The 27997-nt window shown below is 36.2% G+C and overlaps 1 protein-coding gene across 5 annotated transcripts in view; it reads left to right on the forward strand.

Moving 5' to 3' along the window:
• ANKRD50 (ankyrin repeat domain 50) overlaps window positions 1-22858 on the forward strand; it is a 43322-nt gene extending 20464 nt beyond the window's left edge. For all 5 annotated transcript variants that reach the window (XM_022596309.3, XM_022596308.3, XM_022596310.3 and 2 more), the window contains exons 3-5: window positions 8492-8721; window positions 14647-18194; window positions 19724-22858. In XM_022596309.3, coding sequence (XP_022452017.1) covers window positions 8492-8721; window positions 14647-18191 — 3775 coding nt within the window. In that variant the 3' untranslated portion in view covers window positions 18192-18194; window positions 19724-22858. The remainder of the gene's footprint in view (window positions 1-8491; window positions 8722-14646; window positions 18195-19723) is intronic.
• Window positions 22859-27997: the final 5139 nt, after the last annotated feature.

Below are 27997 nucleotides of genomic sequence, written 5' to 3' on the forward strand. Positions count from 1 at the left end.
TGGGGGGAGAGCTAGCTCAAGGACTTCAAATTACATTCATAAAAGTATTAATGTAATATATATTGCCTGAACTTTAATAATGCACCTAAGAAATGTAAGACATTTAATAACATATGTCTACGCAGGTAAAATCCTGCGGCACACTGCTGGTTTTAAAGATGGTGGTTATCTTTGTATGAATGTGATAATCTAATACTATCACATTATCTCATTTTGAAGATAATATATACATATATATTCACAAACAGGAAAATCTGTTTTAGACTTCTAAAGCACTCTTGCTTTGTGTGTGTATACTTTGATGGGATTGTCATTTATAAAATGATAAAATGTAATCTGGTAGAGGTGTGGATCTGTGTGTCACTTGGTGGTGTAGGTATCCCCATATGGTGCTTTTGATGGAATAAATAAAAGGAAACTGAATATGGGAATTCTGAGTCTAGAAAATTTTTTATCTAGTGTTTCAGAGTAGCAGTTTTCCTATTAATTACCATTCATTCATGAAGCAGATTTTACTGAGTGTTTGTGATGTGCAAATAATGGTTTTGAGTGCTGGGAATCTAGCAGTGCACAGGACGGGCACCATCCCGGGGGAGGCAGCACGGAAGTGGAGGAGCTTCACCCCAGCCTTACAGTGAAAGCGGTACACGAGATAACGCAATAAATTACTTTGAGGATGGGATCAACACTACAAAGAAAACAGGATGAGTTGTTAGAGGAACAGTAATACACGATGAAGGCCATTTAAGACATGGTGACCAAGGAAAACCTCTTCAGGGATAAACTTTGTGTTGAAATCTGAAGGAAGAGAAGTTCGGCCTCGGGGAGCTTTCTAGGCAGAGGGAGTACCAAGTACATAGGCCCTGACTGGAGGAAAGCTTGCTGTTAGGACTGAAAGGGGGACAGTGGCTGGAATAAAAGGGAGGACTCAGGAATTAGTCCTAGGGTTTTGACTTAAGAAACTAGGGGGGTGATGGGATACCACTAACTGACATGGGGAAAATGGGTGGGGAGGAACTTATTTGGGGGGTAAATTGAGAGAATGCTTCTTTAAACATGTTAAATTTGAGACGCCTGTAGGACATCCACATGGAGATGGTAGCAGACAGTTTCGAGTTTAGAGGTGATGTCAAGACTAGAAAAAATTACTCAACATTTTTAAAGCCATAGTTTGGCTTCTGGTTTTGACATGACTGACTAAGGCCTGGGAAATAGTCTAATAGCAAGAAAGTGAAACTATGAGAGACCTGTAAACCCCAGCCTCAAGATAAATGTGGAAGTTAATACCAAACTGAGATGCAGACAAAACTGACACAACATTTACTCTTTGAAATAAATGTAATACCCTGAACATCATCAAGAGCATAAAGACCCTCATTTGGAACCACGGAGACAGGTTATAGACTTATGCTAGAAGTTTCCCTGGACCCAGTTAAGCAGAAAGGAAGAACAAAGAGTGCTGGGAAGAATGAGTCTCACAGATGAGCTCTGTGCAGGAGTCAGACATCTGGGGGTAATGGCGAGGGGGCTGTGGTGAGAAAGGCCTTGTGTACATCCCCACAGCTTCTCAGCTTAATTGGTTGGGGAGAAGTAGAAGCGCAAAGAAGTTGTTCATGCCCATGACTCTGAGTCATAAGGAGATTCTTAGAAGCCTGGACACTGGACACACTAACCTGCAATTGCTGATCCAGAAAGAAGTTATCTTACTGAAGAGCTGTCACAAGATATGTAAAAATATATCTCAAAACCAGTAGGGAGAAGGGGTCTAAAAAACAGCACCAGACTAGGACTTCCAAAACTATGTTGAATAAGAGTGGCGAGAGTGGACATCCTTGTCTTGTTTCTGATCTTAGAGGAAATGCTTTTAGTTTTTCACCATTGAGGACGATGTTGGCTATGGGTTTTTCGTACATGGCCTTTATTATGTTGAGGTAGTTCCCTCTATTGCCCATTTTCTGGAGAGTTTTTATCATAAATGGGTGTTGAATTGTGTCAAAAGCTTTTTCTGCATCTATTGAGATGATCATATGGTTTTTCTCCTTCAATTTGTTAATATGGTGTATCACATTGATTGATTTGCATATATTGAAGAATCCTTGCATCCCTGGGATAAACCCCACTTTATCATGGTGTATGATCCTTTTAATGTGCTGTTGGCTTCTGTTTGCTAATGTTTTGTTCAGGATTTTTGCATCTATGTTCATCAGTGATATTGGGCTATAATTTTCTTTTTTTGTGACATCTTTTTCTGGTTTTGGTAATGGATAAAGAAGGCACATATATACAATGGAATGTTACTCAGCTATAAAAAGAAATGAAATTGAGTTATTTGTAATGAGGTAGATGGACCTAGAGTCTGTCATACAGAGTGAAGTAAGTCAGAAAGAGAAAAACAAATACCATATGCTAACACATATATATGGAATTAAAAAAAACATGGTACTGATGAACCTAGTTGCAGGGCAGGAATAAAGAGGTGGACATAGAGAATGGACTTGATGTGGGATGGGAGGGCGAAGCTGGGGTGAAGTGAGAATAGCATCGACATATATACACTACAGAATGTAAAATAGTTGGCTAGTGGAAATTGGCTCGGTGCTTTGCGATGACCTAGAGGGGTGGGATAGGGAGGATGGGAGGGAGGGGATATGGCGACACGTGTATGTATATGGCTGATTTGCTTTGCTGTGCAACAGAAACTAACACAGTATTGTGAAGCAACTATACTCTAATAAAGATCTAGTAAAAAAAAAAATCTTATATTTTTAACAGTCTATTTTAAGTGAATAACAAGTTTGAAGGCATAATAAAGCTCTACATTTTACTCTTCCTCCCCCCAAAAACAAAAACAAAACAAAAAAAAGCACCAGAAATGCTCACCAGAAAAATATTGCCATGGAACAAAAAGAAAACCGTAGCCAAATATATTGTCTTAAATGAAAACATAATTAATGAGCAATTGCCTGACTTCAGCAGTTGCATGAAGCAGAGATATAAGTGCTTGGAAAAGAGATGGTGAGACAACAGAATGAGATGAAACTTAGCCAAAATATATATGGGGATTTACTCTGTCTGTGAAAAGAGAGATATTTCAAACCAAGTCAATAAGAGAAAGATAATTTAGTAAATAGTTTGGGGATAACTGTGGAGCCACGTGGGGAAAAAAATTGGAAACCTAGTTCACATCTTATGTCAAAACTAATGTGATTAAAAAATAAAATTTTCAAAGCTTTTGAAGAAAACATGAGGAAGTGTTTTTTTTTAACCTTTAGAGTAGGGAAGTCCCCTCAGAAATGAAACATATAAAACTCAGAATTCATAAAAGAAAAAAGACTGATGTGTTAACATATAAAACTCAGAATTCATAAAAGAAAAAAGACTGATATATAAAAGTAAAAAAACAGAGAAATTGTACATTTCAAAAAAAAAAAACCCTTTAAAAGTCAAAAGAAAAGTAACGATGGAAAATATTAGCAACAAAATCATTTTCTTAATACTCTCCAAAAAAGAGAAACATTAATCTTTTGGAAAATGGATAAAGGATATGAAGACACAGTTTAAAGAAAAAGAAATAAAACTCCTAGACATTTGTAAATAAGATTGACCTCATGATAAGGAAATGTCAACTAAAAGCATAATGATGCCATTTTCTGCATATCTGTGGAAAATAATGTTAATTGCTATAATGGAGGGGCTAGGGAAACAGGCACTCTTACGCAACTGTTGGGAGGGTATGCTTATATAATTTCTAGAGGGTATTTTGACAATATCTGTGAAGATACACACAGATATGCCCCTTAACCTAGCAACTCTAATCCTAGTAATATGTCCTACAGATATACTTGTATATTTTTAAATGGTATGTATAAGAATATAGTAAATTTAACCTGAATCATATGAATAATCACATTAAATGTAAATGGTAAATACACTAGTATAAATGGCAGTTTGTCTGATTAGATAAAAATGTAAGATCTAATTATATGTTACCTAAGACAAATATACATAAAGAGACATATAGCTTAATTTAAAAAGAATGAAAAAATATATACCTGACTGTTTTAGCTTACTGCCCTTGGGTTCCTTTGTTTTTGAGGCAGAGATAGCAGTATGCTGATTTTTTTTTTGAATTTTATTATATTTATTTTTTTATACAGCAGGTTCTTATTAGTTATCCATTTTATACATATTAGTGTATATATGTCAATCCCAATTGCCCAATTCATCACACCACCACCCCCACTCCCCGCCACTTTCCCCCCTTGGTATCCATACGTTTGTTCTCTACATCTGTGTCTCTATTTCTGCCCTGCAAACCGGTTCATCTGTACCATTTTTCTAGGTTCCACGTATATGCGTTAATATACGATATTTGTTTTTCTCTTTCTGACTTACTTCACTCTGTATGACAGTCTCTAGATCCATCCACATCTCTGCAAATGACCCAATTTCATTCCTTTTTATGGCTGAGTAATATTCCATTGTATATGTACCACATCTTCTTTATCCATTCGTCTGTCGATGGCCATTTAGGTTGCTTCCCTGTCCTGGCTATTGTAAATAGTGCTGCAATGAACATTGGGGTGCATGTGTCTCTTTGAATTATGGCTTTCTCTGGGTATATGCCCAGTAGTGGGATTGCTGGATCTTATAGTAATTCTATTTTTAGTTTTTTAAGGAACCTCCATACTGTTCTCCATAGTGGCTGTATCAATTTACATTCCCACCAACAGTGCAAGAGGGTTCCCTTTTCTCCACACCCTCTCTAAGCAGTATGCTGATTTTTAACTGCACAGGGGCTCGGTGCCCCTAACCCCCAAGTTGCTCAAGGGTCAGTTGTATATAGAACAATTGAACAACACTATCACCACTTGACCTAATGGACATTTAAAGAACAGTCCATCCAACAATAGCACACACAGTCTTTTCAAATGCTTACACGTTTACTAAGTTAGACATTCTGGACCATAGAACAATGCTTAATAAATTTAAAGGTGTGCAAGTTATTCAAAGTATGTTATCTGATCACAATTGAATTTAAATAATGGTAACACAGGAACATAAAATACCTGGTGGGAGGTCCCCAAATATTTAAAAACTATACCACTCACTTCTCAGTAACCTGTTTCAAAGAAGAAATCAAAGGGAAATTATTTTGAATTGGATGATAGTGAAAATACTTGAGGGAAATTCATGACATTAAAGGATTATATTAGAAGTATGAAACAATGATTTCAGTTTGTATTATAAGGAACTAGGAAAAGAAGAACACATAACCTGGAGTAAGCAAAAGACGGGGAATAATCATCAAATCCTATCAATTTCACCCACCAAATTTCCCTCAGATCTGTCTACTTCATTCTGACCTTGCTGCTTACTACCTTATTTATAACATTGGTTCTAGATAGACAGTAGACCATCGTGGGTAAGAGTGTAGACTAGGGGGTGACTGACCATCCTGGTTTGCCCAGGAGTGGGGCGTGGGGGGCATGGACAGGGAGGAGGAATGGCTGGTTCTCAGCACTTAGAACTGGTAAAGTCCTAGGCAAACCAGGCTGAATGGTCTACCCTTGTGCAGGTTCTAGAGCCAGACCCTGAACTTCAGTCCCTTCCTTGAGCTTTGGATAAGTGACTTCTCCTTGTGTGCCTTGTTTTCCTCATCTGGAAATGGGTATTACAGTAGTACCCATCTTAAAGACTTAATGTGAGAATCAAGTGAGTTGATGCAGATGTGAAGTACTTAAATGCAATAAAGCAGTGAATTAAAGTTAGCAGTGATGGCCTTGGTAACAGCAGTTCAGGATGGAGATTGTTTTTTCTTTTTTTTCCCTTAAATTCTGAGCAGTGGCCTCCTATCGCACTCTTTCCTTCTAGACTTACTCTGTTTCAGGCTTTTCTTCAACTGTAGCTAGTTATCGTTCTAAACACAGATATAAACATATCAGTTCTGTGCTTAAACTACTTCACTGGCTCCTTAGTACCCTTAGGTCAGAGTTCACATTTCAAAATACTTTGTAAGTCCCAGCATTTACTCTTTCAGTAATTTTCTTCAGTATGTTGTTCACTGGTCCTTCTCTTCCCCCAGCCTGTGCGTGTCCTATTGCCTTAACTCGATTTTTTTTTCCTGTGTCTGTTGCCTTACTCTCGAACTTTCTCCTGACTAAGCTCCTCTCCTAACTTTGCTGACCTCTCCCCTTACCCTGTCCTGATCAAAAACAGGTTAGGTGGGGGCTCCCCCCTGGTGGCGCAGTGGTTAAGAATCCGCCTGCCAATGTAGGGGACACGGGTTCGAGCCCTGGTCTGGGAAGATCCCACATGCTGTGGAGCAACTAAGCCCGTGCACCACAACTACTGAGCCTGTGCTCTAGAGCCCATGAGCCACAACCATTGAGCCCACATGCCACAACTACTGAAGCCTGCATGCCTAGAGTCCGTGCTCCACAAGAGAAGCCACTGCAATGAGAAGCCCGTGCACCGCAACGAAGAGTAGCCCCCGCTTGCCGCAACTAGAGAAAACCCGCGCAGCAACGAAGACCCAACACAGCCAAAAATAAATTAATAAAATTAATAAAATTTAAAAAAAAAAGTAGTTAAGATTATGGTCTCTCTCAAGTGGCACTGATTATAGGATATTACTATAGTATATTATGATAGTATATTTTATATGTACTATATATAGAAATATATATATACTGTATATGTATATATGTACTGTATACGTAGGTAAATATATAACACTGGTTTTACGTCAGCCTTCTTTGTTCTCATAGTAGAGGAACTATATACATAAGGTACAATAAAGGACATTTTCCTAAATTTATAACATTCCTTCTGCCAGGATGGCCCTGCCTTCCCTTTATTGTAAAATTTATTGCAAATTTATTACTATTCCTGGAGAATTTTAATTGATCCTTCAAAACTTAGTTCATCTTGAGCACCTAATATTTGAATGTTTCTCTGACATTTTCTTCCTTTCTTATCTACTTCCCTTGATTTGATCATTTCTTATCCACTGTGTTAGTAATTTTACTGCTTTTTTTGGTAGCACTGAGCAGCCTACATTGAAGTTATTTGTTTTCCAGTATAGGCTACAACAGTGTGAAGTCTTTACTTAGGATCTCCTATGGGTACAGCACTGCTAGGTTCTGGGGTTATACTCATGAGCGAGACTGACATAGTCCCCGTTCTTTTGATGCTTAACCTCTAAAGAGAGAAATAAGAATTAATGACATTGAGTAAGTTTAACATTACAAACTTGATAATGCTGTGAAAGAGAAATACTTGATGTTGTGAAAGCATATTATAGGGTCTTGGTTTTGAGAAAGTGACTCTCAAGCTTACCATTGAAGACCAAGGAGGAGTTAATTACATGAAGAGAGAAGGGAAGCACAGACCAGGCAGAGGAGACTGCAAAGCAAAAGGCCCTTGTGTAATTGTATCTAGTAAAAGTCATGGAAAAAGCTAGTATGGCTGGAGGAACATTGTGAAAAGTTTGACCTGCTGCAGTAGGAGCTCTGGAGGGAGTGGCTGGAGGCATGTGGATTAGTGTGGTTCCTGGGTGAACGAGATGACGGCAGTTTGGAGTAGGGTGATGATACAGACCAGGGTGGGTTTGAAGACTTTTATAAAGAAGCATTGACAGGACTTAGTGATACATTGGATCTGGGTTGCTATCAGGATTGAAAGATTAAGAAGAGAGTTGTAGAAAGGATTATCTGTATGTTTCTGGTGTTCATGATTAGATGGATTCTGTCCTCTTCACCGTTGTATCTTTCAGTACCTCATTGAGCATATGGAATGCTCATGTAAATATTTGTTGAAAATGAATGAGTATTGTTTCAGTTATGAAAAATTGTATTCAACTTCAGTATAAATTATCTGAGTAGGAAATGTGTTGGGATTAAACCTAATAATTTATCCTTTACATTGAAATTTGAACATACATCAAATGGAATCTAGACTGTAGTTTATCTTTGAAAAGTCTTTTAAAGTGAAACTTGTGTATGACAAACTAGATGAAGTGCAGTCATTTTGTGAGAGACATGATGATAAAATCTTCTAAATTCTAGAGAACTCTTGATATCTTTTCTATTACTGAAGTGATGCCCAGTTTCTTTTTCCTTTCCAATACATTTCAGCTTTGTGATAAACAATTCAAGCTTTTATTATTGATAAAAATGTCAGGAAAGGAATAGTGAAATCTTGTTTCAGGTTCCTACTGCCCTTCTTAAGAATGCTGAATCAGTACACACACACACACACACACACACACACTTTATTGTGGAAAATGTTGTTGTTATTGGAAATGTGAACTATTTAGGACCAGTATTCTCATTAAAGTAAGGAATTGAAACTTGTACAATAGTTTTAATCTAAAACATTAATTTTTTCTTAAAACAATATTTATAACCTGTAATTCTAGTGTTTGGATAATAAACCTTAATATCATAGCCAGTAACATTCAAAATGCTCATATGGATGTGTTTCACAGGTGTGTCCTGCTCCCTCTTTTGGGAATGAAGCCTCCCCAGCAAAGCCTCTATCTGCTTGTGGATTCAGTGGATGAAGGGTGTAATGTTATGGAAGGTGAACAGACGTCTACCAGCTTATCTGGGACTGTGGCAGAGCTTTTAGCTGGTCACCATGAGTTCTTTCCACCATGGCTATTACTTCTCTGTTCTGCCCGAAAACAGAGCAAAGCTGTTACTAAAATGTTTACCGGTAAGCGTAATTCCTGCCATCTTCAAATGTTTTTCATTGATGAACTAAATAATGCATGTGTTTCTTTCTTAGAGGAGAGTACTCAGTTGAAAATCTGGTCATTGCTTCTGCTATCCTGTCAGCTGTTCTATCTGTTCTATCAGCTGTTTTCAACTGTACTTTTTAAAAGTTGTATTAAAAACAAGCCATAGAATATTTTAAGATCATTTAATAGAACCTTTTTTTTTCAAGATTCTTTATCTAGCATCTTTAGTAAAGGTTACGAGTATTTCATGCCATCTTAGCTGCTTTATGTCTGTGGGGCTGCCATTTTTATGCTGATGTGTCCTGATCAGCTTGCGATGTTTCTTCTAACGGGACTGAGAGTAGTGAATATGCATACTAAAAATCAGGGGCAGTTTCTCTAAGACGTTTTTCCTGGTTTAAGAGGAGAGACAGAGTCAACAGCCATTCACGATACCTCTTGAAGTAGATCCTTTTTTTAACCCTTTTCTGATGTGTGAGAAAACAATCTATACAATGTAGAGAAGTACCTCATCAGGTTTTTTTCTTCCTTTACTTTTCTTGTTTCCCGACTCTACTTTTTTACTACCACAATAAAGCTGTGGTTTCTCCTATTAGATTATGTAAAGCCCTTTTTTTCTTTGTGCTATGGGAAGTAAAAGGAGCATAAAACAAGGACCACTCACAGGATTTATAGTGTAACTGGAAAGACAATTAAGTTATTGGTTAATTAGCCATATCACTTGTAAATAGTTCTATACATTTTACAGAATGGTGAAACCCTACTAATTTGTTAAAATGGTTTCCTTTAACCAGATTTATTCCCTCTTTTAGATTCCCTTGCTACTAATAACAGCACTTTTGATTTGATTTCCGTTATACTATTCTGTTCTGTTGTTATTGAAAATCTAGTTGATAAAAGTTGGGGGATTAACAGGATAACAGCTAATACTTAATGTAGCTCTTAGTATGTCAGGTCCAGATAAAGTTAAATCCCCTTTTGGTCTATGGCATCCCATTTCTTTCCCTTCCTCATTTGAGACGACCAGTATTATTAGTTTATTTTCTGTCCTTTCAACTCATATTTGTATTCTGTATATTTTTATAGTTCACATAAATAAAACACTGCATACACCATCCTAGCTATTCCCATTTACTGACTATGTGACCTTATGCAGCTTACCAACATGACCTGTGCCTCAGTGCCCTTATCTATAAAATGAGGATTACACATTCCTATTACTTTCCCCACAGAGTGTTTGTGAGTCTAAATGACAAATTACATGTGAAGCACTTAGAACAATGCCTAGTACATAATAAGTGCTTCATAAGTGTATTGGTGCTATTATTATTATTATCACTATATCCTTTTGTTTGATAGCATTGTTTTTGAGCCCTATTCCTATTACTACTTATAAACCCAGTTCATTGGTTTTAACTGCTGTATATTATTCCTTCCCATGAATAAATCTCCAATTTTCCCATTATCCTATTCATGGACATTTAATTATTTCAGTTTTTCATTATTACAAAAAATGCTTCATGAACGTGCTCAAACACGTCTTGTGCACGTGTGCTAAAGGTTTACATTACAAACCCAGACAGAATTACTAGAGTGTGTACGTTTTGAGCTTTAGTTAATTTTGCCAAATTGCTATCTGGTGTGCTTGAAATAATTTATGCTCCTGCCGGCAACACATGAGATTTCCCCTTTCTCTATATTTTCGTCAGTTCACGTTTGTTATTTTCAGATCTGCATTTTTCTGCCTTAGGGGCTTGCGTTTGACGTTCCCTCTGACGGGAGTGACCTTCTCCTGAACTTCTTACTATCTTAACATTTCGATCTCTTCTCAAATACCAGTCTCCTGCAGGCTTCTCCATATTCTTCTATCCAATTTCTATTTTTGCCACCTCAACTACTTAGTCACACATTTTTCTTCCTATGTCTTATTACTCTTTAAAATTGCTTACATTTTACATTTGTTTTCTTACTTGGGTGTCTCCTCCACTAAGATACAGCCTCCATAAGAACAGGAAATTTGCTTGTCTTGTCCACCACTGTATCTCCTCAACATCTAGATCAGAGCTTGGAACAAAGCAAAGAAATGAATTTGCGTTTCTTTGAACTAGGTCTTGGAGAAAGCAGCGAACCAAGAAGGAATAAGGAGGAACTGAATATGGTCTTGTTCTCTTACCATACTCCTTCTTATTAAAAATGCTGAGCTGTAATAAGCATCAGATCACATCTCTGTTGATGATAGGTTTGGAATTTGGTAGTAAACGTTGAAGAATATTACTAAAGTTATGAATACATATTTTCAAGTTGCTTTCCAGAAAGATATATATCATATATTTCTACCTGAGAGCGTTGGTTTCTCGGAACTTCCACCAGTATTGAATTATATATTTTCATATTTGCAGATTTAGTGTGTGAAAAATAGTATCTCATTTTTATTTATACTTATTTACTATTGAATTCTTCCCCCTTATGCTTAATTTATCAATTTGTCTCTTTTTTTTCCTTTGAGTTAGTACTTTCTCACCTTTACCTAGGTTTCCTCCAGGAAGTTAGTGGTATTCGTATTGATTATTAAGAGGGCTTTTATTTCATATTTTTTTTATTCTTTGCAGCTATTTTCTTCAGCTTTTTAAAACTGTAGTAATTCTTTTGAAGTCCCTTATATTCACTCTAATGTATTGTCCTTTACTATTGTATATTCTTATTTTTACATTTAGTGATTTTTATCCTTATAGTATATATTCTACCGAATGGTGTGAAATAAGACTCTTATCTGGATACTTTATCAAATCACAGATCTTCTCAGCACTGTTTATTAACTCCCTGTACCACTAGTTGTCAGTGCTTCTTTTATCTTAAGTGTAGGCATATGTGCATGTATGTGTGTGTGTGTGTTATTGATGTATTTCTAAACCATCTGTCTGCTCTTCTAAACTGTCTGTTGGCGTTTTTATGCAACTGTCACATTGGTTTAATATTTAAAATTTTCTTGTACGGTTACTTCCCAGTCGTCCTTGCCATCAATATTATTCTAAAATATGTGTTTTTACTTTTATTCCACTAGATTGACTTGAACAGCTTTTTAAAAATTATAACTACTAATGATGTAAACCAAATTATTACATTTGGTTAAAATTTAGGAAAAGTTTGACATTTAAAATATGCTTTCCTTCTGTCCATGAACATAGCATTTTTTTCACTTATTAAAAAATTTTTTCAGCGTTCCTTATGTCCTGCATGTTTCTGCTTTCTACTGTTGTTTTAATGAAATATATGGATTTTGAATTGAGATGTATGCATTCCAAATTAGAATTGTCAGGTGCAACTTATCTCACAGGCTTGACATAAGAAGAAGTGTTATGTATGATAAGTACTGGAAGTGCTGCTTTAAAAATAATTGACTCTCAATAAATGTTGATCTCTTATATTTCTTTCAGAACCAAACCAAGAACCAAACCTGTTACTGTGGAGGGTTAGCCTAGATTCTGTCTTAATTACCTCAAGTTTCAATCATGATATCTTAGTTATGTAGGTTTAAATTACAGATATTTATTCATAATAGGCAATATGATCTTTCATGTCAATCATTATGTACAAGATCACTTCGGAAACTTTAAAACACTGTACAATGTAAGGTGGTAGTTATTATTTTTAAAAATCCTTTTTATTAGCAACATGCCAGGTGTTTTCCAGCTTAAATTGTTTTAATGAATTTATAAAGTCAAAAGCAAATGAACACACAAAAAAGGTTTGGAGGCAAGTTATCTCATATCACTGATAAATGTAGAATGTTATACATTTCTAGGCATGTTTTAAATTCTTCAGATCAGGAGTGTCTTTTTTCGTAATTAAAATTTATCATTTGAAATTAATCTCTGTTGAGACTAATCAGTTAATATGTTTAATCAATCAATTGAATGTATGTAAATATATATAATTACACATTCCATTTTATATAGATTTAGAGGTATGCAAATTTGTTATTTCTTCATGTGTCATTCCTGGTAGGTTGTGTTTTTCAATAAATTTGTCCATTTCATCTAAGTAATTCAAGATTAGTGTCACAAAACTGAATTTTTCAACTTTCTCTCCAAACCTGTTATTTGTCCTTTAGTGGTCTCTTTTTCCATGCTTTTGGCCACACCACAAATGAATGTCAACTTTGACTCCTGTTCTCTTTCCTTCTCCACACTTACTAAGCTCTACGCAATCTAGCTCTTATTAGTAATTTCCAGCTCCAACTTTTATTTTTATCTGTTGCTGCTACTGCTTTGGTTGTTGAGGTTTTCAGTGATTCTTTTTTGTTTTTTGAATTTTATTTTATTATTATGTTTTTACACAGCAGGTTCTTATTAGTTATCTGTTTTATACATATTAGTGTATATATTGTCAGTCCCAATCTCCCAATTCATCCCACCACCACCACCCCTTTTTTAAAAAATTAATTAATTATTTATTTATTTTTTGTCTGCATTGGGTCTTTGTTGCTGTGTGTGGGCTTTCTCTAGTTGTGGTGAGCGGGGGCTACTCTTCGTTGCAGTGCGTGGGCTTCTCATTGCGGTGGCTTCTCTTGTTGTGGAGCACGGGCTCTAGGCGTGTGGGCTTCAGTAGTTGTGGCACATGGGCTCTAGAGCGCAGGCTCAGTAGTTGTGGCGCACGGGCTTAGTTGCTCCACGACATGTGGGATCTTCCCGGACCAGGGCTCAAACCCGTGTCCCCTGCATCAGCAGGCGGATTCTTAGCCACTGCGCCACTAGTGAAGTCCTAGTGATTCTTATGTAGACTTTATCACAGCCTCTATAAGAGGCTGTGCCTCTAGAGTTGACTCCACCTGTTCGTCTTCAGTGATGTTAGAATAGTCTTTCAGAATGTGGATCTGCCTTGGTCCTCACTGACTTCTCACCACAAAGTGAGAGTCTCATTTCCTCACATAGTACCTGGCATATAGTAGGTGATATATACATTTGTTTTATTCAATTGAGTAAGAGTATTTTACTCAGTATTAATTGACCATCACTAATCTTTGCTGAATTTCTAGATTTATTCCTCTTAAGAGAGTTCATTCACTTAGGAGTTTTTTTCTTCTGGAAGATGAATTACACAGTTGTCTAATATATCCATGTCTATAAAACAGGATATCATCTCCCTTCGGAAAATGATATGGTTTCCTTTAAAGAACTTAAAGTGAGTTTTGAATAGCTGTAACTAGTATGGTTTTAGGTTGGTTTGAAGTTTATTAAGTTGCTTTATTTTCACAGTGCTGAAATTTTGTTAGCATAATTTGACCAAGTTGCATCTTCAGATTCAAGCTGTTTATTGACAATCTAAGATTTAATTATTTTAATTTGGTAACATGTAAAATAATGTAATTTAAAGGCAGTGACAGGTGATATTCTAACTGTATGTAAATATTCAATTCCATAATTAAGACTAGTGTACCTTCAGTTATGTGGATGGAAACATGTAAATTTTTCACATGGAAAAGACCAGCTTATAAAAATAAACAAACCTTATTTATGTCTCCTGCAACTTTTTTTCCTAATCATTTGGGGGGTCAGAAAACCTTCCCAACGTGCTTGGCTATGTATGTAAGATGTCTAACGCTCATTTAGTATCTCTTATCATGGAAGTTGAGAAGAGCACTGAGCCACTAAACGAATAAGAAATAGTTCCATTTGTGGATAGGAAAATGAAATCGTTTATCTGCCATCAGTGTGTTTCTCCAGAAGGAAAAGAAAACTGACTCATATACTTCTAGGTGTCTATTGACTGGTTTATTAGTATTAACTGACTTACTATTGATTTGTTTGCTTCTCAGTTTGTCACATGTTGAAGACATTCTCTTTGACTATATGGAAACTTTGGTAATCATTTTCAATTGACATCTACTTTTTTGTCCTTAGGTTTTCGAAAAATAAGTTTAGATGACCTTCGGAAGGCATATATCGTTAAGGATGTTCAGCAGTACATTCTTCATCGCTTAGATCAAGAAGAAGCTTTGCGGCAACACCTCACAAAAGAAACTGCAGAGATGTTAAATCAACTGCATATTAAGAGCAGCGGATGCTTTCTTTATCTAGAACGAGTTCTCGATGGAGTTGTAGAAAATTTTATTATGTTAAGAGAGATTCGTGACATCCCAGGAACTCTAAATGGTCTGTATCTCTGGCTGTGTCAGAGACTTTTTGTAAGAAAACAGTTTGCAAAGGTTCAGCCTATTTTGAATGTGATTCTTGCAGCCTGCCGACCTCTGACCATAACGGAATTATATCATGCAGTATGGACCAAAAGTATGTCATTAAGCTTGGAAGACTTTCAGCGCAAGTTAGATGTCCTCTCCAAACTTCTTGTTGATGGACTAGGAGATACTAAAATACTGTTTCACTATAGTTTTGCAGAGTGGCTTCTGGATGTGAAACACTGCACTCAGAAGTATTTATGTAATGCAGCAGAAGGACACCGAATGTTGGCTATGAGTTATACCTGTCAAGCCAAGAATTTAACACCATTGGAAGCACAAGAATTTGCATTGCACTTAATTAATTCAAACTTACAGTTAGAGACAGCTGAGTTAGCTCTGTGGATGATATGGAATGGTACACCTGTCAGAGACTCCCTGTCTACACTAATACCCAAGGAGCAAGAAGTGCTACAGCTGTTGGTGAAAGCTGGCGCTCACGTCAACAGTGAAGATGATCGCACATCATGCATAGTCCGACAAGCCTTAGAAAGAGAGGATTCCATCCGGACATTACTAGATAATGGAGCATCAGTAAATCAGTGTGATTCAAATGGGAGAACATTACTGGCTAACGCTGCTTACAGTGGCAACCTTGATGTGGTGAATTTACTCGTCTCTAGGGGAGCAGATTTAGAGATAGAGGATGCTCATGGGCACACACCACTTACCCTAGCTGCTAGACAGGGACATACCAAGGTGGTTAATTGTTTGATTGGTTGTGGAGCAAATATTAATCATACTGATCAGGATGGCTGGACAGCATTAAGATCCGCTGCTTGGGGTGGCCATACTGAGGTCGTCTCTGCACTCCTGTATGCTGGCGTCAAAGTGGACTGTGCAGACGCTGATAGCCGAACAGCTTTGAGAGCAGCAGCCTGGGGGGGCCATGAGGACATTGTACTTAACTTGCTACAACATGGTGCTGAAGTCAACAAAGCTGATAATGAAGGTCGAACTGCTTTGATAGCAGCAGCCTACATGGGACATAGAGAGATTGTGGAACACCTCCTGGACCACGGAGCGGAAGTGAATCACGAGGACGTCGATGGCAGGACTGCACTCTCTGTGGCTGCACTTTGTGTTCCTGCAAGTAAAGGACATGCATCGGTTGTTAGCCTTTTAATCGATCGAGGTGCTGAAGTGGATCATTGTGATAAAGATGGCATGACTCCACTGCTGGTGGCTGCCTATGAAGGACACGTCGATGTGGTTGACTTGCTTCTAGAGGGGGGAGCAGATGTCGACCACACAGATAACAATGGTCGTACACCCTTGTTAGCAGCAGCTTCTATGGGTCATGCTTCGGTTGTAAACACACTTCTGTTTTGGGGCGCAGCTGTGGACAGCATTGACAGTGAAGGGAGGACAGTCCTCAGCATAGCTTCAGCCCAAGGAAATGTTGAAGTTGTACGTACTCTACTGGATAGGGGGTTAGATGAAAATCACAGGGATGATGCTGGATGGACACCTTTGCATATGGCAGCTTTTGAAGGTCACAGATTAATATGTGAAGCACTTATTGAACAAGGTGCTAGAACAAATGAAATCGATAATGATGGGCGGATACCTTTCATATTAGCTTCGCAAGAGGGTCATTATGATTGTGTTCAAGTATTATTGGAAAACAAATCCAACATTGATCACAGAGGTTATGATGGAAGAAATGCACTGCGGGTTGCTGCATTAGAAGGACACAGGGACATTGTTGAATTACTTTTTAGCCACGGAGCTGATGTGAACTACAAAGATGCTGATGGTAGGCCTACTCTTTATATTTTGGCCTTAGAAAACCAACTTACAATGGCTGAATATTTTTTAGAAAATGGTGCAAATGTAGAAGCAAGTGATGCTGAAGGAAGGACAGCACTTCATGTTTCCTGCTGGCAAGGCCATTTGGAAATGGTGCAGGTTCTGATCACCTACCATGCTGACGTCAACGCTGCAGACAATGAAAAGCGCTCTGCTCTGCAGTCCGCAGCCTGGCAGGGCCATGTAAAAGTGGTGCAGCTTCTGATCGAGCATGGCGCCATGGTGGACCATACCTGTAATCAGGGTGCAACTGCGCTCTGCATTGCGGCCCAGGAAGGGCACATTGATGTTGTGCAGGTTTTATTAGAGCACGGTGCTGATCCAAACCATGCTGATCAATTTGGACGCACTGCTATGCGTGTTGCAGCCAAAAATGGACATTCTCAAATAATTAAATTATTAGAAAAATATGGTGCATCCAGTTTGAATGGCTGTTCTCCATCCCCTGTCCACACAATGGAGCAAAAGCCTCTACAGTCAGTGTCTTCAAAAATGCAGTCATTAACAATTAAATCAAATAGCTCTGGCAGTACTGGTGGAGGGGACGTGCAGCCTTCGCTGCGCGGGTTACCGAATGGGCCAGCCCACGCATTCAGTTCTCCTTCAGAATCTCCGGACTCGACAGTCGATCGGCAGAAGTCGTCATTGTCAAATAATTCCCTGAAAAGCTCAAAAAATTCATCTTTGAGAACTACTTCATCTACAGCCACGGCTCAAACGGTGCCAATTGACAGCTTTCACAGCTTGTCATTTACAGAACAAATTCAGCAGCATTCGTTGCCGCGCAGCAGAAGTCGACAGTCAGTTGTTTCCCCGTCTTCCACAACACAGTCCTTGGGACAGAGCCATCACTCACCGAGCAGTGAGTTTGAGTGGAGTCAAGTAAAGCCCAGTTTGAAGTCAACTAAAACAAATAAAGGGGGGAAATCAGAAAATGCCAACAAATCTGGGTCGGCTGGGAAAAAAGCTAAACAAAATAATTCTTCACAGCCAAAGGTTCTAGAATATGAAATGACTCAGTTTGATAAAAGAGGACCTACAGCCAAATCTGGGACTAGTGCACCATCTAAACAGACGCCAGCAGAATCGCAGTGCAAAATTATACCTTCAGCTCAGCAAGAAATCGGTCGATCGCAACAGCAGTTTCTTATTCACCAACAAAGTGGGGAACAGAAGAAGAGAAACGGAATAATGACAAATCCAAATTATCATCTTCAGAGCAACCAGGTTTTTCTTGGTAGGGTTTCAGTCCCACGAACAGTACAGGATAGAGGGCATCAGGAAGTGCTGGAAGGATATCCTTCCTCGGAGACGGAATTAAGCCTTAAACAAGCCCTGAAGCTTCAGATTGAGGGTTCTGACCCAAGCTTCAACTATAAAAAGGAAACACCATTATAAAAGGTAACATTTCATCAACATGAAGAATAAATGTCCAAAGTGTAGTTCCCTCTACTTAGAATACTCTTCCCTAATCCACACGGCCACCTCATCACTCTTCCTGTCGTCTTCTCAGCAAGACCCTCCCTCGTCACTCTTTGGAATTTGAATTCTCCCACCTCCAGCACTCCCTTTCCCCCTTTCCTGCTTTACATTAGCCACAGTACTTACTATTTAACATGCTTTATATATTTTATTTATTGTGTTTATTATTTGTCTCCTCTCTACTGAAATGTAAGCTTTGTGAGAGTAGGGATTTTTATCTCTTTGGTTCACCACTGTATTCCAGGTACTTGGAATACTGCTTGGACCTATAGTAGTTTCTCAGTAGAAATGTGTTGAGTAAGTGAATGAATGAGTGGGTGAATGAATATGCTATTTCATTAGATTAAATTCAGATTAAGAATTCCCTCCTATACGATCATTTCCCCCTCTTAAAAGTTCTCTGATGGTAACAGAGGCAGGGGCTATTTCAGTAATACTCCCTTTTGGGTTTGAATAAGGTAGTGTATATAGTGCTTAGTAGGTAGTTAGTGAATGTTAATTTCCTTCCTTTTCCCACCCTGGAAGAAATAAAAGATTTAACCATGAAAGGTAATTTTTATTATGAAAGATCCCTTAAGAATCTTCCAAGTAAAATTTACACATATCAAGAATAGGTGTGGAAAGATGATAAATGGATGTATTGGCAAGAGGGTATTTAGGACCCAGTATATTTAGACGTAAGAATTAAATGTTTAAACCTCAAAGTTATATTTATTAAATAAAAACATTTTTTCTTCTCCTTTTCACTACAGTGGATGCTACAGTAATTACATAGGGGAAGTTAATGGGAAAACAGGTGCATAATTTTATATTATGGATACTTTTTCTGAAGTACATTTCTCATATTCAGGATAAATTCAGATTTCACTAGGAATTTTTGCTAACTTATACTACAGTTATATTTATCCCACTTTGCTTAATCATTTTTCATCCTCTAACAAAATTGTACTCTTTTTTTTAACAAACTTGAAATCTTTCTTTTGCTTTTTTGTCTTTGGAGATAAATTTTTAGGGATGTTTTAGGTAAAACATTATTATACATACATTTCCTATACCTCCTAATAATAAACACCCTTCACTGTGAATCTACAGACAACTGGTCAAATCTCATTCAACAATAATTTGTCTAAAAGTAGTTGATACATTCTCCGATGGGATTTATTTTAAAAATATTTAGTTCTGATGGTACAGCCCTCCAACTCATTCTATCTTTTGTAAAGGTTAAGTATAGATATATATTATACAGTAAAACATATGAATTAAGGTAAACACTTTGTGGAATCTTTAAAAGTGATTTATACGTTACATAATGAATCTCTAAAGGGTCTACTTTTGTGCTTTACATAGTCAATATATGTATATATTCTTTTGTAGGGTTTTAAAACTAGATGTAGTTAGATAATAAGTATAATATAGAAATTAATTTTTTTTTTTAACTTTTGCATTAGTTTCCTATTCTGTGAAACAGAGGACATTGTGATTGGAGTGATTCTTCAGCTACTGGATGAAAACATAAAATGCCTGTTGATTTGCTGAAAAAAAAAAAAATGAAGAATGTGATATCTGCAGTACAGTTACCTTAAATAAAATACTGTAATGTGCCTAAACAGTAAGGCTGCCTTCTCAGTGTAACCCTCTGTACTTAAAAAATTTCATTTTCTGTGCTTTGTATCAACTACCCAAGAGTAAGCACTTTTTTTTTTTTTTAAATGCAGATACATACTGCAGTTCCTTGATAAAAGCTGAAAAAGATTTTGAGTAAAGTATTTTAAGTTAAGATTTGATAAATGTGCATGTGCCATGATCAAATATATATGAAAAGGCAGTGTTCTTTGTATTTATTTTTTTCTTTCTGTGGCAAACAAAACTTAAGCATACTGTTTCAGTTGTATTTGCCTTGTTGTAGTGTATGGCTTGTTTCCTGTATCCTTAAAAATGTCACTCAATAAAATAAATCATACAACTATTTTATGTTCACTACACCTTCAGCACTGGTTAAAAATGTGTTTCTATTTAATGCCACATCGAGGTGAAAAAAGTTTCATGAAAGATTTTTAAAATGTCTAGTATTTTAGGGATCTGCTCTAAGTAGTTTATATTTGGATTTCCCAGTAGAATCCTCCTAATCTTCGGCTAAAGGTGTCAAAAAAAAAAAAAGAAAAGAAAAAAAGAAAGAAAAGAAAACTCACACACACACAGACTATAGGCAGAATAAAGTTCTGCTTCATTCACTGGGATGCAGTTTCACCTTCCACTCATTTGTCATTCCACCTCCAAGAAGACAGATGATCATTCCTGAGGCATGAAAATTCTCAGGGACAGAGCCAGGCCTCAGTGGCATGTGTGTAGAGGGAGATGCACCTGTCTATCTGAGGGTAGATTTTTGATCCCTGAACAATTCATTGACTACCCTTTCTCTCTTCCATCCAGTTAAATAAAATATCTACCACTGTAAATTGTGATGGTAGCTTCTCTCTCAGTTGTTTCTCTTTTGTAAATCACTGCATGACCAAAATAGCCCCCACTCAAAATCAGTTGGGTCAGTTTTAGTGATTAGTTGGATGAATATTCTTGATGAATATAATACGTGTTTTCCTTCACTGATGACCCCACTAACCTAGCGGCCGTAGCACAGGTGTATTTTTTTTTTTTTTTTTTTACTGCTATTTGATAAATGGTAGTGATGGATTTGCACTTTTCTGTCCACATACTCTTTCCTGTTTTTCTCTTTGGACAATCGCTTCCAGAATGATGGATGCCAGGGTTAAGGGTGAAGTCTGTAACCGAGGAAAACAAAGTTGACCGCTCAAATGAGCATGTGACCCAGAGCTTTAGCCTCCTGGGTGGACTCTAAACCAGTTGAGCTAGCTTAGTGGGTTGTGTGCATGTCTGGAAAGATTAAAATTTATTGTTTAGAAACCAAGGTTGTAGGTTTGATCTTTGAAAAAGCCCTGGGATCTTACAAAAAAAACCCAGAAATTCTGTTCTTTCTATGTGCGTAAGGAGGAATAAGGGAAGAGAATTTGGAGATTCAGCACAAAACCATTGCTACTACTACTGGAAAAAATCTTTAGAAAATGTCTTAGTAACTGAGGTCAGTAATGTCATCTTCATATATGAAGGACATATACATGATACATTGTTCACAGAAACAGAAATGTATAATTGGTTGTGATAAATGTTTCACTTGATCTTCCTATAAGGCTTTTATTTTTGCTTCTGTTTTTTAAAGTCAGCAAAACTTATGTGTTTATGTCATCAGTAAGTCATAATCAAGAATAGGAGATAAGTTGATAAGTTCAATTAATATTAAGGTGACATGGCAATATTGATAACTCGAATGTGAATGTTTCAAGTATTGAATTTTTGTCCCTATGGGACATTTATTAAATACGCTTAATAGGACTCTTGCAAAGTAGCCTTAAAAGTGTTAATGATTCTGTTAATAAATATGAACACATCCTATTATAACCAACTTTACTCATATCTCAAATACAGTACATTTATGTAATTTTAGAAGATGAAGCTCCAGTTTCTTATTAGGTGTATTTTTCTTTAGAAAGAGAACCCTGAAAGCTGCCAGTTTTTCTAGTAAACCTTGAATTATTGGAATTGTATTTATTTAATTTTATTGTTTTTACAAAAATGCACCTTGTGGCCAAAGGGCAAAGTTATGACTCATTACATAAGGGATTTATGTTTTCTGAAGAGCTAAATGTTTTCATATCCATACTATATACACTTGAAACAGTTGGTAGGAAGAGAACCTGTTGGAAAAATATGATTTTCAAAAGTAAATATTCCTCTGGATGTTTTTATATTAATTAAGCTTTGGAATAGAACAGCAATGGCTTTCAGTTAGAATATGGATGAAAAGGGGGCTGAAGATGCCCTGCTTTGCTTATTTGTTTCTGTGGGGATTTATTTAATACCATGACCGACAATAGCTTCTGCTTCACTAAGAGAGTAAAAATAGTCCCACAAATATAAAACTCCTAAAGAGCTATTTTTTAAATAAAAATGTTTAAATTTTGTAAATCACTTGATGCCGTGACACAACCATGATGCCATGTGCTTATAACAGTTTTATACCATTCCGTGTGTGCTTCCCTAACAGTCATGAGTTGATAATAAAGGAAGTGACAACAAATACAGCAATGAAAAATAAAATCTCCATGTTTGTAGGAAAGGTTTTGGAAGGAAAATTGACCAGAACTCAGTATGTCCTGCAAAGTACAGCCAGTTATATCATGTCCTTCACCCTCATCCCCATGCCTACTGGGATCCTCACCAATAATAGTTCACTGATTAAAAAAACAGGAGTAAGTACTTTTTCCCATGTTGTTTGCCTATGCAAATGTTTGTTTTACTTTAATGTCTTCCACTTACACTTCTCAGCAAATGTAGTTTCAGACAAATGCTTTTTCTTTTTTCATTTTTCCCTTGGTTTGGGGTATGTAAATAGCCTAAAATGTACATTGAATTTCACATTGTAAAAGTTTTATTTTATTCCTTGTATTATATTAAGCAAAAATCCCTATGTATATGAAAGTGCATAATAAATATATTTGCTTTACAGAGGATATCTTGTTTTAATTTTATCCTTGAACCAACAGAACATCCATGTGGTTGGAGTGATTCTTACGTGCTTGCAGTAAAAACAACTGCTAGTTGTTTTAAGTTAACTTCTTTTAAGTACATACTGAGCAAATGAATTTTGGAAACATTTCATAAAGAAATGAGATATAAAACCTTTCAAAGGAACGTAGAAAAACAAAAAGATCTAGCCTTAGTATCTTCCTAAAGTTTCTATAAGGACTTAATGTTCTCCTCCCACCCCCAAAAACATACTGTATCTCACCATGTCAGGTTTCCTGCCTCTGAAATTGCAGTAATCCAATAAATTGTGTGCATGTGTGTGTGCTCCTTGATCCTCAGAGTATCATGGGCATCTTAAATTTGATATTTTGGGGTTTTATTGCAAACAATGGTCATTTTCTAAATAATTTTCTATGTATTCTTCACTCAGTAAACTTAAGTCACTTCTTCAAGACCTTCTGCTTCTTCCACCAGAACACAGTGTTTTGTGTGTGTGTGTGTGTGTGTGTGTGTCTTTTAGAGGTTTCTAAAAGGGCCAACAAGGCATGTTCTGTTAGGTAATTTTACAATAATTACAGGGTTCTATAGTCATTACCTCACATTCTTTATAAAATTGTTGGAATAATAAAAGTCTTACTCTAAAAATTTTTAATATATTTTTTTTAAACACAAGTGGGTGATGTACATAGAGGAATTTTAAAACAGACTGGTTGACTAAATAAACTTACATGGAATTTTCTAGCTGGTGGTCCAAGGAAATACACTGGGAACTTGGCAATGACTAACATTTTCACTCCTTTGCTCTAACAGTTGGAGGGAATCCAACTAATAAGTAGTGAGATACATATCAAAGGCATAGATTCCCGAATTTCTGGGAAAATTTTATTCATCATGCAAATATATGCACTAATCTCATCTTTAAGATAGGGTCTCTGCTTGCTTGTTTTGCTAATATAGTAAAATTAGAATTATCCAATATTAAAATGGAGTCATTTGAAATTTACTGCATATTTAGATTTCTTAGACTTTTAAATACACACTGTCATTACCAAACTGGCAAAATTTAGCTACATTCTAATGACCATATTCTTAGAAGAATATATTTTTAATGTTTAGAAAAAGCCCCTGTGTACATCTAGCTTTCTACTTATTCTTGTTCTAAATTGATACAAAGGTATGTCCCAAAAGAACTGATGCTGCAATTTTAATGAGTGTCTGTTACTCCTATTTTGTTTGTAAACTTAGGTTGAAATATACACAGCAAGAAACACAAATCCTAAGTTCCTATCCTATACATTTTTATAAAGTGAACAGACCTGTTTAACCATCGCCCTGATCAAGAAGTAGGCCGTAATCATACTCTCAGAAACCTCCCTTGCCGCTTCCTAGACATTACCCCCAACAAAGAAAACCACTATTCTGCCTTTCTTCACAATAGATTAGTATTGACTATTTATTTAAGCTTCATAGAAATGGAATCAAACAATATGCCCTTTTTGTGCTATTTTCTTTCCCTTAATGTTATGTTTCTAAAATTTATCCACACTATGTGAAACAGTGGTGTACCTCTTTTCGTTGCTATAGTATTGTTTGTCTTTTAAAACTGTTGTATAATATTGCATTGTGTGAATTTACCATACTTTCAAAAATCCATTTTACTACTAATGGGTATTTGGATTGTTTTGGTTTTGGGCTCTTGGAAATTCTGCAGGCAGTTACATTTTTGTGCATACTTTTGGTGTCCATATGTATACATTTCTTTTTCATAATGAGTGAAATTACTGCATCTTATGGTATGTGTATGATTAGCTTTAATAATGTCAAACAATTTTCCCAAGTGATTGTATCAATTTCTACACACATCAGTCATATACAATAGTCTCTTATTGCTCTACATCCTTGTCAATACTTGGTATTGTTTAATTTTCTTCTTTTTTCTTTTCTCTTTTTTTTGTCATTCTGTTTGATTGTATTCTAGTATTGCATTTGAGGTTTGAATTTGCATTTCCCAGATGACTAAAGAAATTAGACATTTTACATATGATTTTTGTCTATTCGTATATGCTGACTTGTGAAGAAATTTGCCCTTTTTCCCCCTTGGGTTTCTTGGTTCTTAGAAATTCTTTTATGTTTTGGATATAAATCCTTGTTATAATATATACAATGCAGATATCTTCTCTGATTCTGTGCTTTGCCCTTTCACTCTCATAATGGCATGTTTTAATAGAGGTTCTTATTTAATATTTTTTAGAAGTTAATGCTTTTTTGTGTCCTATTGTATAAATATTTGCCTGGCCCAAGGTCATGATGATAGTCTCCTATGTTTTCTTCTAATAGGTTTTTGTTTTACCTTGATGAGTTATCAAATTAATCCAGCATTATCTATTTCTCATTGTATTTTAGTATCATTTTGTCATAAATCACGTATTCTTATATGGGTAGGTCTTTTTTGTCCATCCTTGAGCCAATATCAGACACATTCAATTACTGTGGCTTTAGAAGTTTTAATATCTAGTAGTGTGAATCCTCCCACTCTTTTCTTCAAGATTGCCATGGCTCTTCTTAGCATTGTTTTGCGTTTCCATAGAACTTTTTAAATCAGCTTCTCAGTTGTCATTTCAAAAAGAAACTTGCCAAGAGATTTCGACTGAGACTGCATTGAATCTGCAGATCAATTTGGAGCTGGGTGAATTGATCTGTTTATACATTTAGTCTTCCAATCAATGAACTTGTGTATCTTTCATTATTTTCAGTAATGTCTCTTAATTTTCTGTGTAGAGGTATGTGCATCTATTAGAGGTATTCCTAGATAATTTGTTGCTCATTGATGCTGTTGTAAATGGTATTTTTATTTCATTTTCTATTTGTTATATATAGAAGTCGTTTCAGTATATTGATCATGTATTCATAAGTCTTGCTGAATTTTTTAATGTGAGGTATAACTTACATACAATAAAATTCATCCTTTTTAAGGATAGTTTGATGAGTTTTGACAAATGTATACAATATCAACACCACCACAGTTGAGATATAGAATATTTCCATCACTTCATAAAGTTCCTTTGTACATGCCCTTTGGAAATCAATTCTCTCTTCTCACCCCCAGCCTCTGACAACCACTGGTCTGATTTCTTAATAGTTTTGCCTTTTTAGAAATATCTTATTTGCATTTAGATATTTGTGTCAACATATGATTTCATTTGTCTTGGGTAAATATTTAAGAGTGGGATTGCTGAGTTGCAAGGTGCGTATACTTTCACATTTATAAGAAATTAATGAAACCCTTTACAAGGTGGCTCTACCATTTTGCATTCTCGCCCACAGTGGATGAGATTTCCAGTGTCTCCACATTTTCACCCACACTTGGAATTGTCAGTCTTTTTAATTGAAATTGTCATTGAGATGACTGTAGCCTCACATGCGGTTGTAAGAAATAATAGATACCCTATGTACCCTTTCTCTAATTTCCTCACATGGTAGCATCTGGGGAAACTACAGAACAATATCACAGGCAAGATATTATCATTGATAAGATCCACCAATCTTATTCCAATTTCCGTTTTACACGTTCTCGTGTGTGCACGCACGCACACGCACGTGCACACATTTAGTTCCGTTCAGTTTTATCATTTGTGTATGTTCCTATATCCAACACAACAGTCAAAATACAAAACAGTTCCGTGCCTACAAGGATCCCTTGTGTTGCTTTCATAACTACACTCACCTGCTTCCTGTCCAGCCCCTCCATTCTTAATTCCTGGCAACCACTAATCCAGTCTCCATTTTCATAATTTTATTATTTCGAAATTGTTAAATAAATAGAATCATAGCATATGTAATGTTTTTGGCTTGGCTTTTCTCACTCAGCAGAGTTCCCTTGAGGTTTATCTAAGTTGCGTGTGTCAGTAGTTGTTTTTCTTTTTACTGCTGAATATTTCATGGTGTGTACATGCCACAGTTTAGTTGACGATTCACCCATTGATGGGCATGTGGACTGTTTCCAGTTTTGAGCTGTTATGAATAAAGCTGCTATCAATATCTGTGTATAGATTTTTTTTGTGAATATAAGGTTTCATTTCTCTAGAATAAATGCCCAGACTTCAATTGCTGAGTCACATGGTAATTGCATGTTTACTTTTTTAAGAAGCAGCCACACTTTTCCAGAGTAACTATATCATTTTACATTTTCATCAGCAATGTGCGAGTGCTCCAATTTCCTCACATCCTTGCCAGAATTTGTTGTCACTGTTTTTTATTTCAGCCATTCCGATAAATATATAGTAGTAGCTCATGTTTCAATTTGAATTTCTCTAATGACTAATGATGTGGAACATCTCTTCATGTGTCTATTTGCCATCTATATATTCTGTTCAGTGAAATGTTTGTGTTGTTTGCCTATTTTCCAATTGGATTTTTTGGGGATTTTTAATGTAGAGTTTTTTATTTGTTCTAGATACTAATCCTTTGTCAGATACATGGTTTGCAATATTTTCTCACAGTCAGTAGCTTGTCTTCATTTTTTTTATATACTCTTTTACAGAGCAAAAGTTTTAAATTTTGGTGCACTCCAATTTATCAATTTTTTTCATTACGGATTGTGCTTTTTCTGTCAAATCTAAGAACTCTTTTCTTAGCCCTAGACCCCGAAGACTTTTGTCCTTTTTTTCTAAATGTTTTACAGTTTTTACATTTTACATTTACGTTTAGGTTGAGTTCATTTTTTTTTGGCTATGAAAGTCCAATTACTTTCAGCAACTTTTGTTGAAAAGTTTATTCTTCCTTCACTGATTTGCTTTGGCACCTTTGTCAAAAATCAGTTCAGCATCTTTGTGTGGGTCTATTTCTGGGTTCTCTATCCTGTTCTTTTGATTGAATTGTGTCAATTTGATTGAATTCAATTTGATTGAATTTGATCGTGTGTCTCTTACTCTGCCAATACTGCTCTATCTTGATTGCAGTAGATATACAGTAAGCCTTAATATAAAGTATCATGATTCCTCCCATATTACTTTTTTTTCAGATTTTCTAGGGCCTGTGCCTCTCAGTGGAAATTTTAGCTAGTCTAGAGCTAAGTAAATTTATTTATATCTTTGATTTCTTTCATCAGCTTTTGTAATTTTTCA

Source organism: Delphinapterus leucas, chromosome 5, assembly GCF_059928025.1.
Source record: "Delphinapterus leucas isolate spDelLeu-1000000601 "Yukka" chromosome 5, BTC_Dleu_Yukka2, whole genome shotgun sequence".
Lineage (NCBI taxonomy): Eukaryota > Metazoa > Chordata > Mammalia > Artiodactyla > Monodontidae > Delphinapterus > Delphinapterus leucas.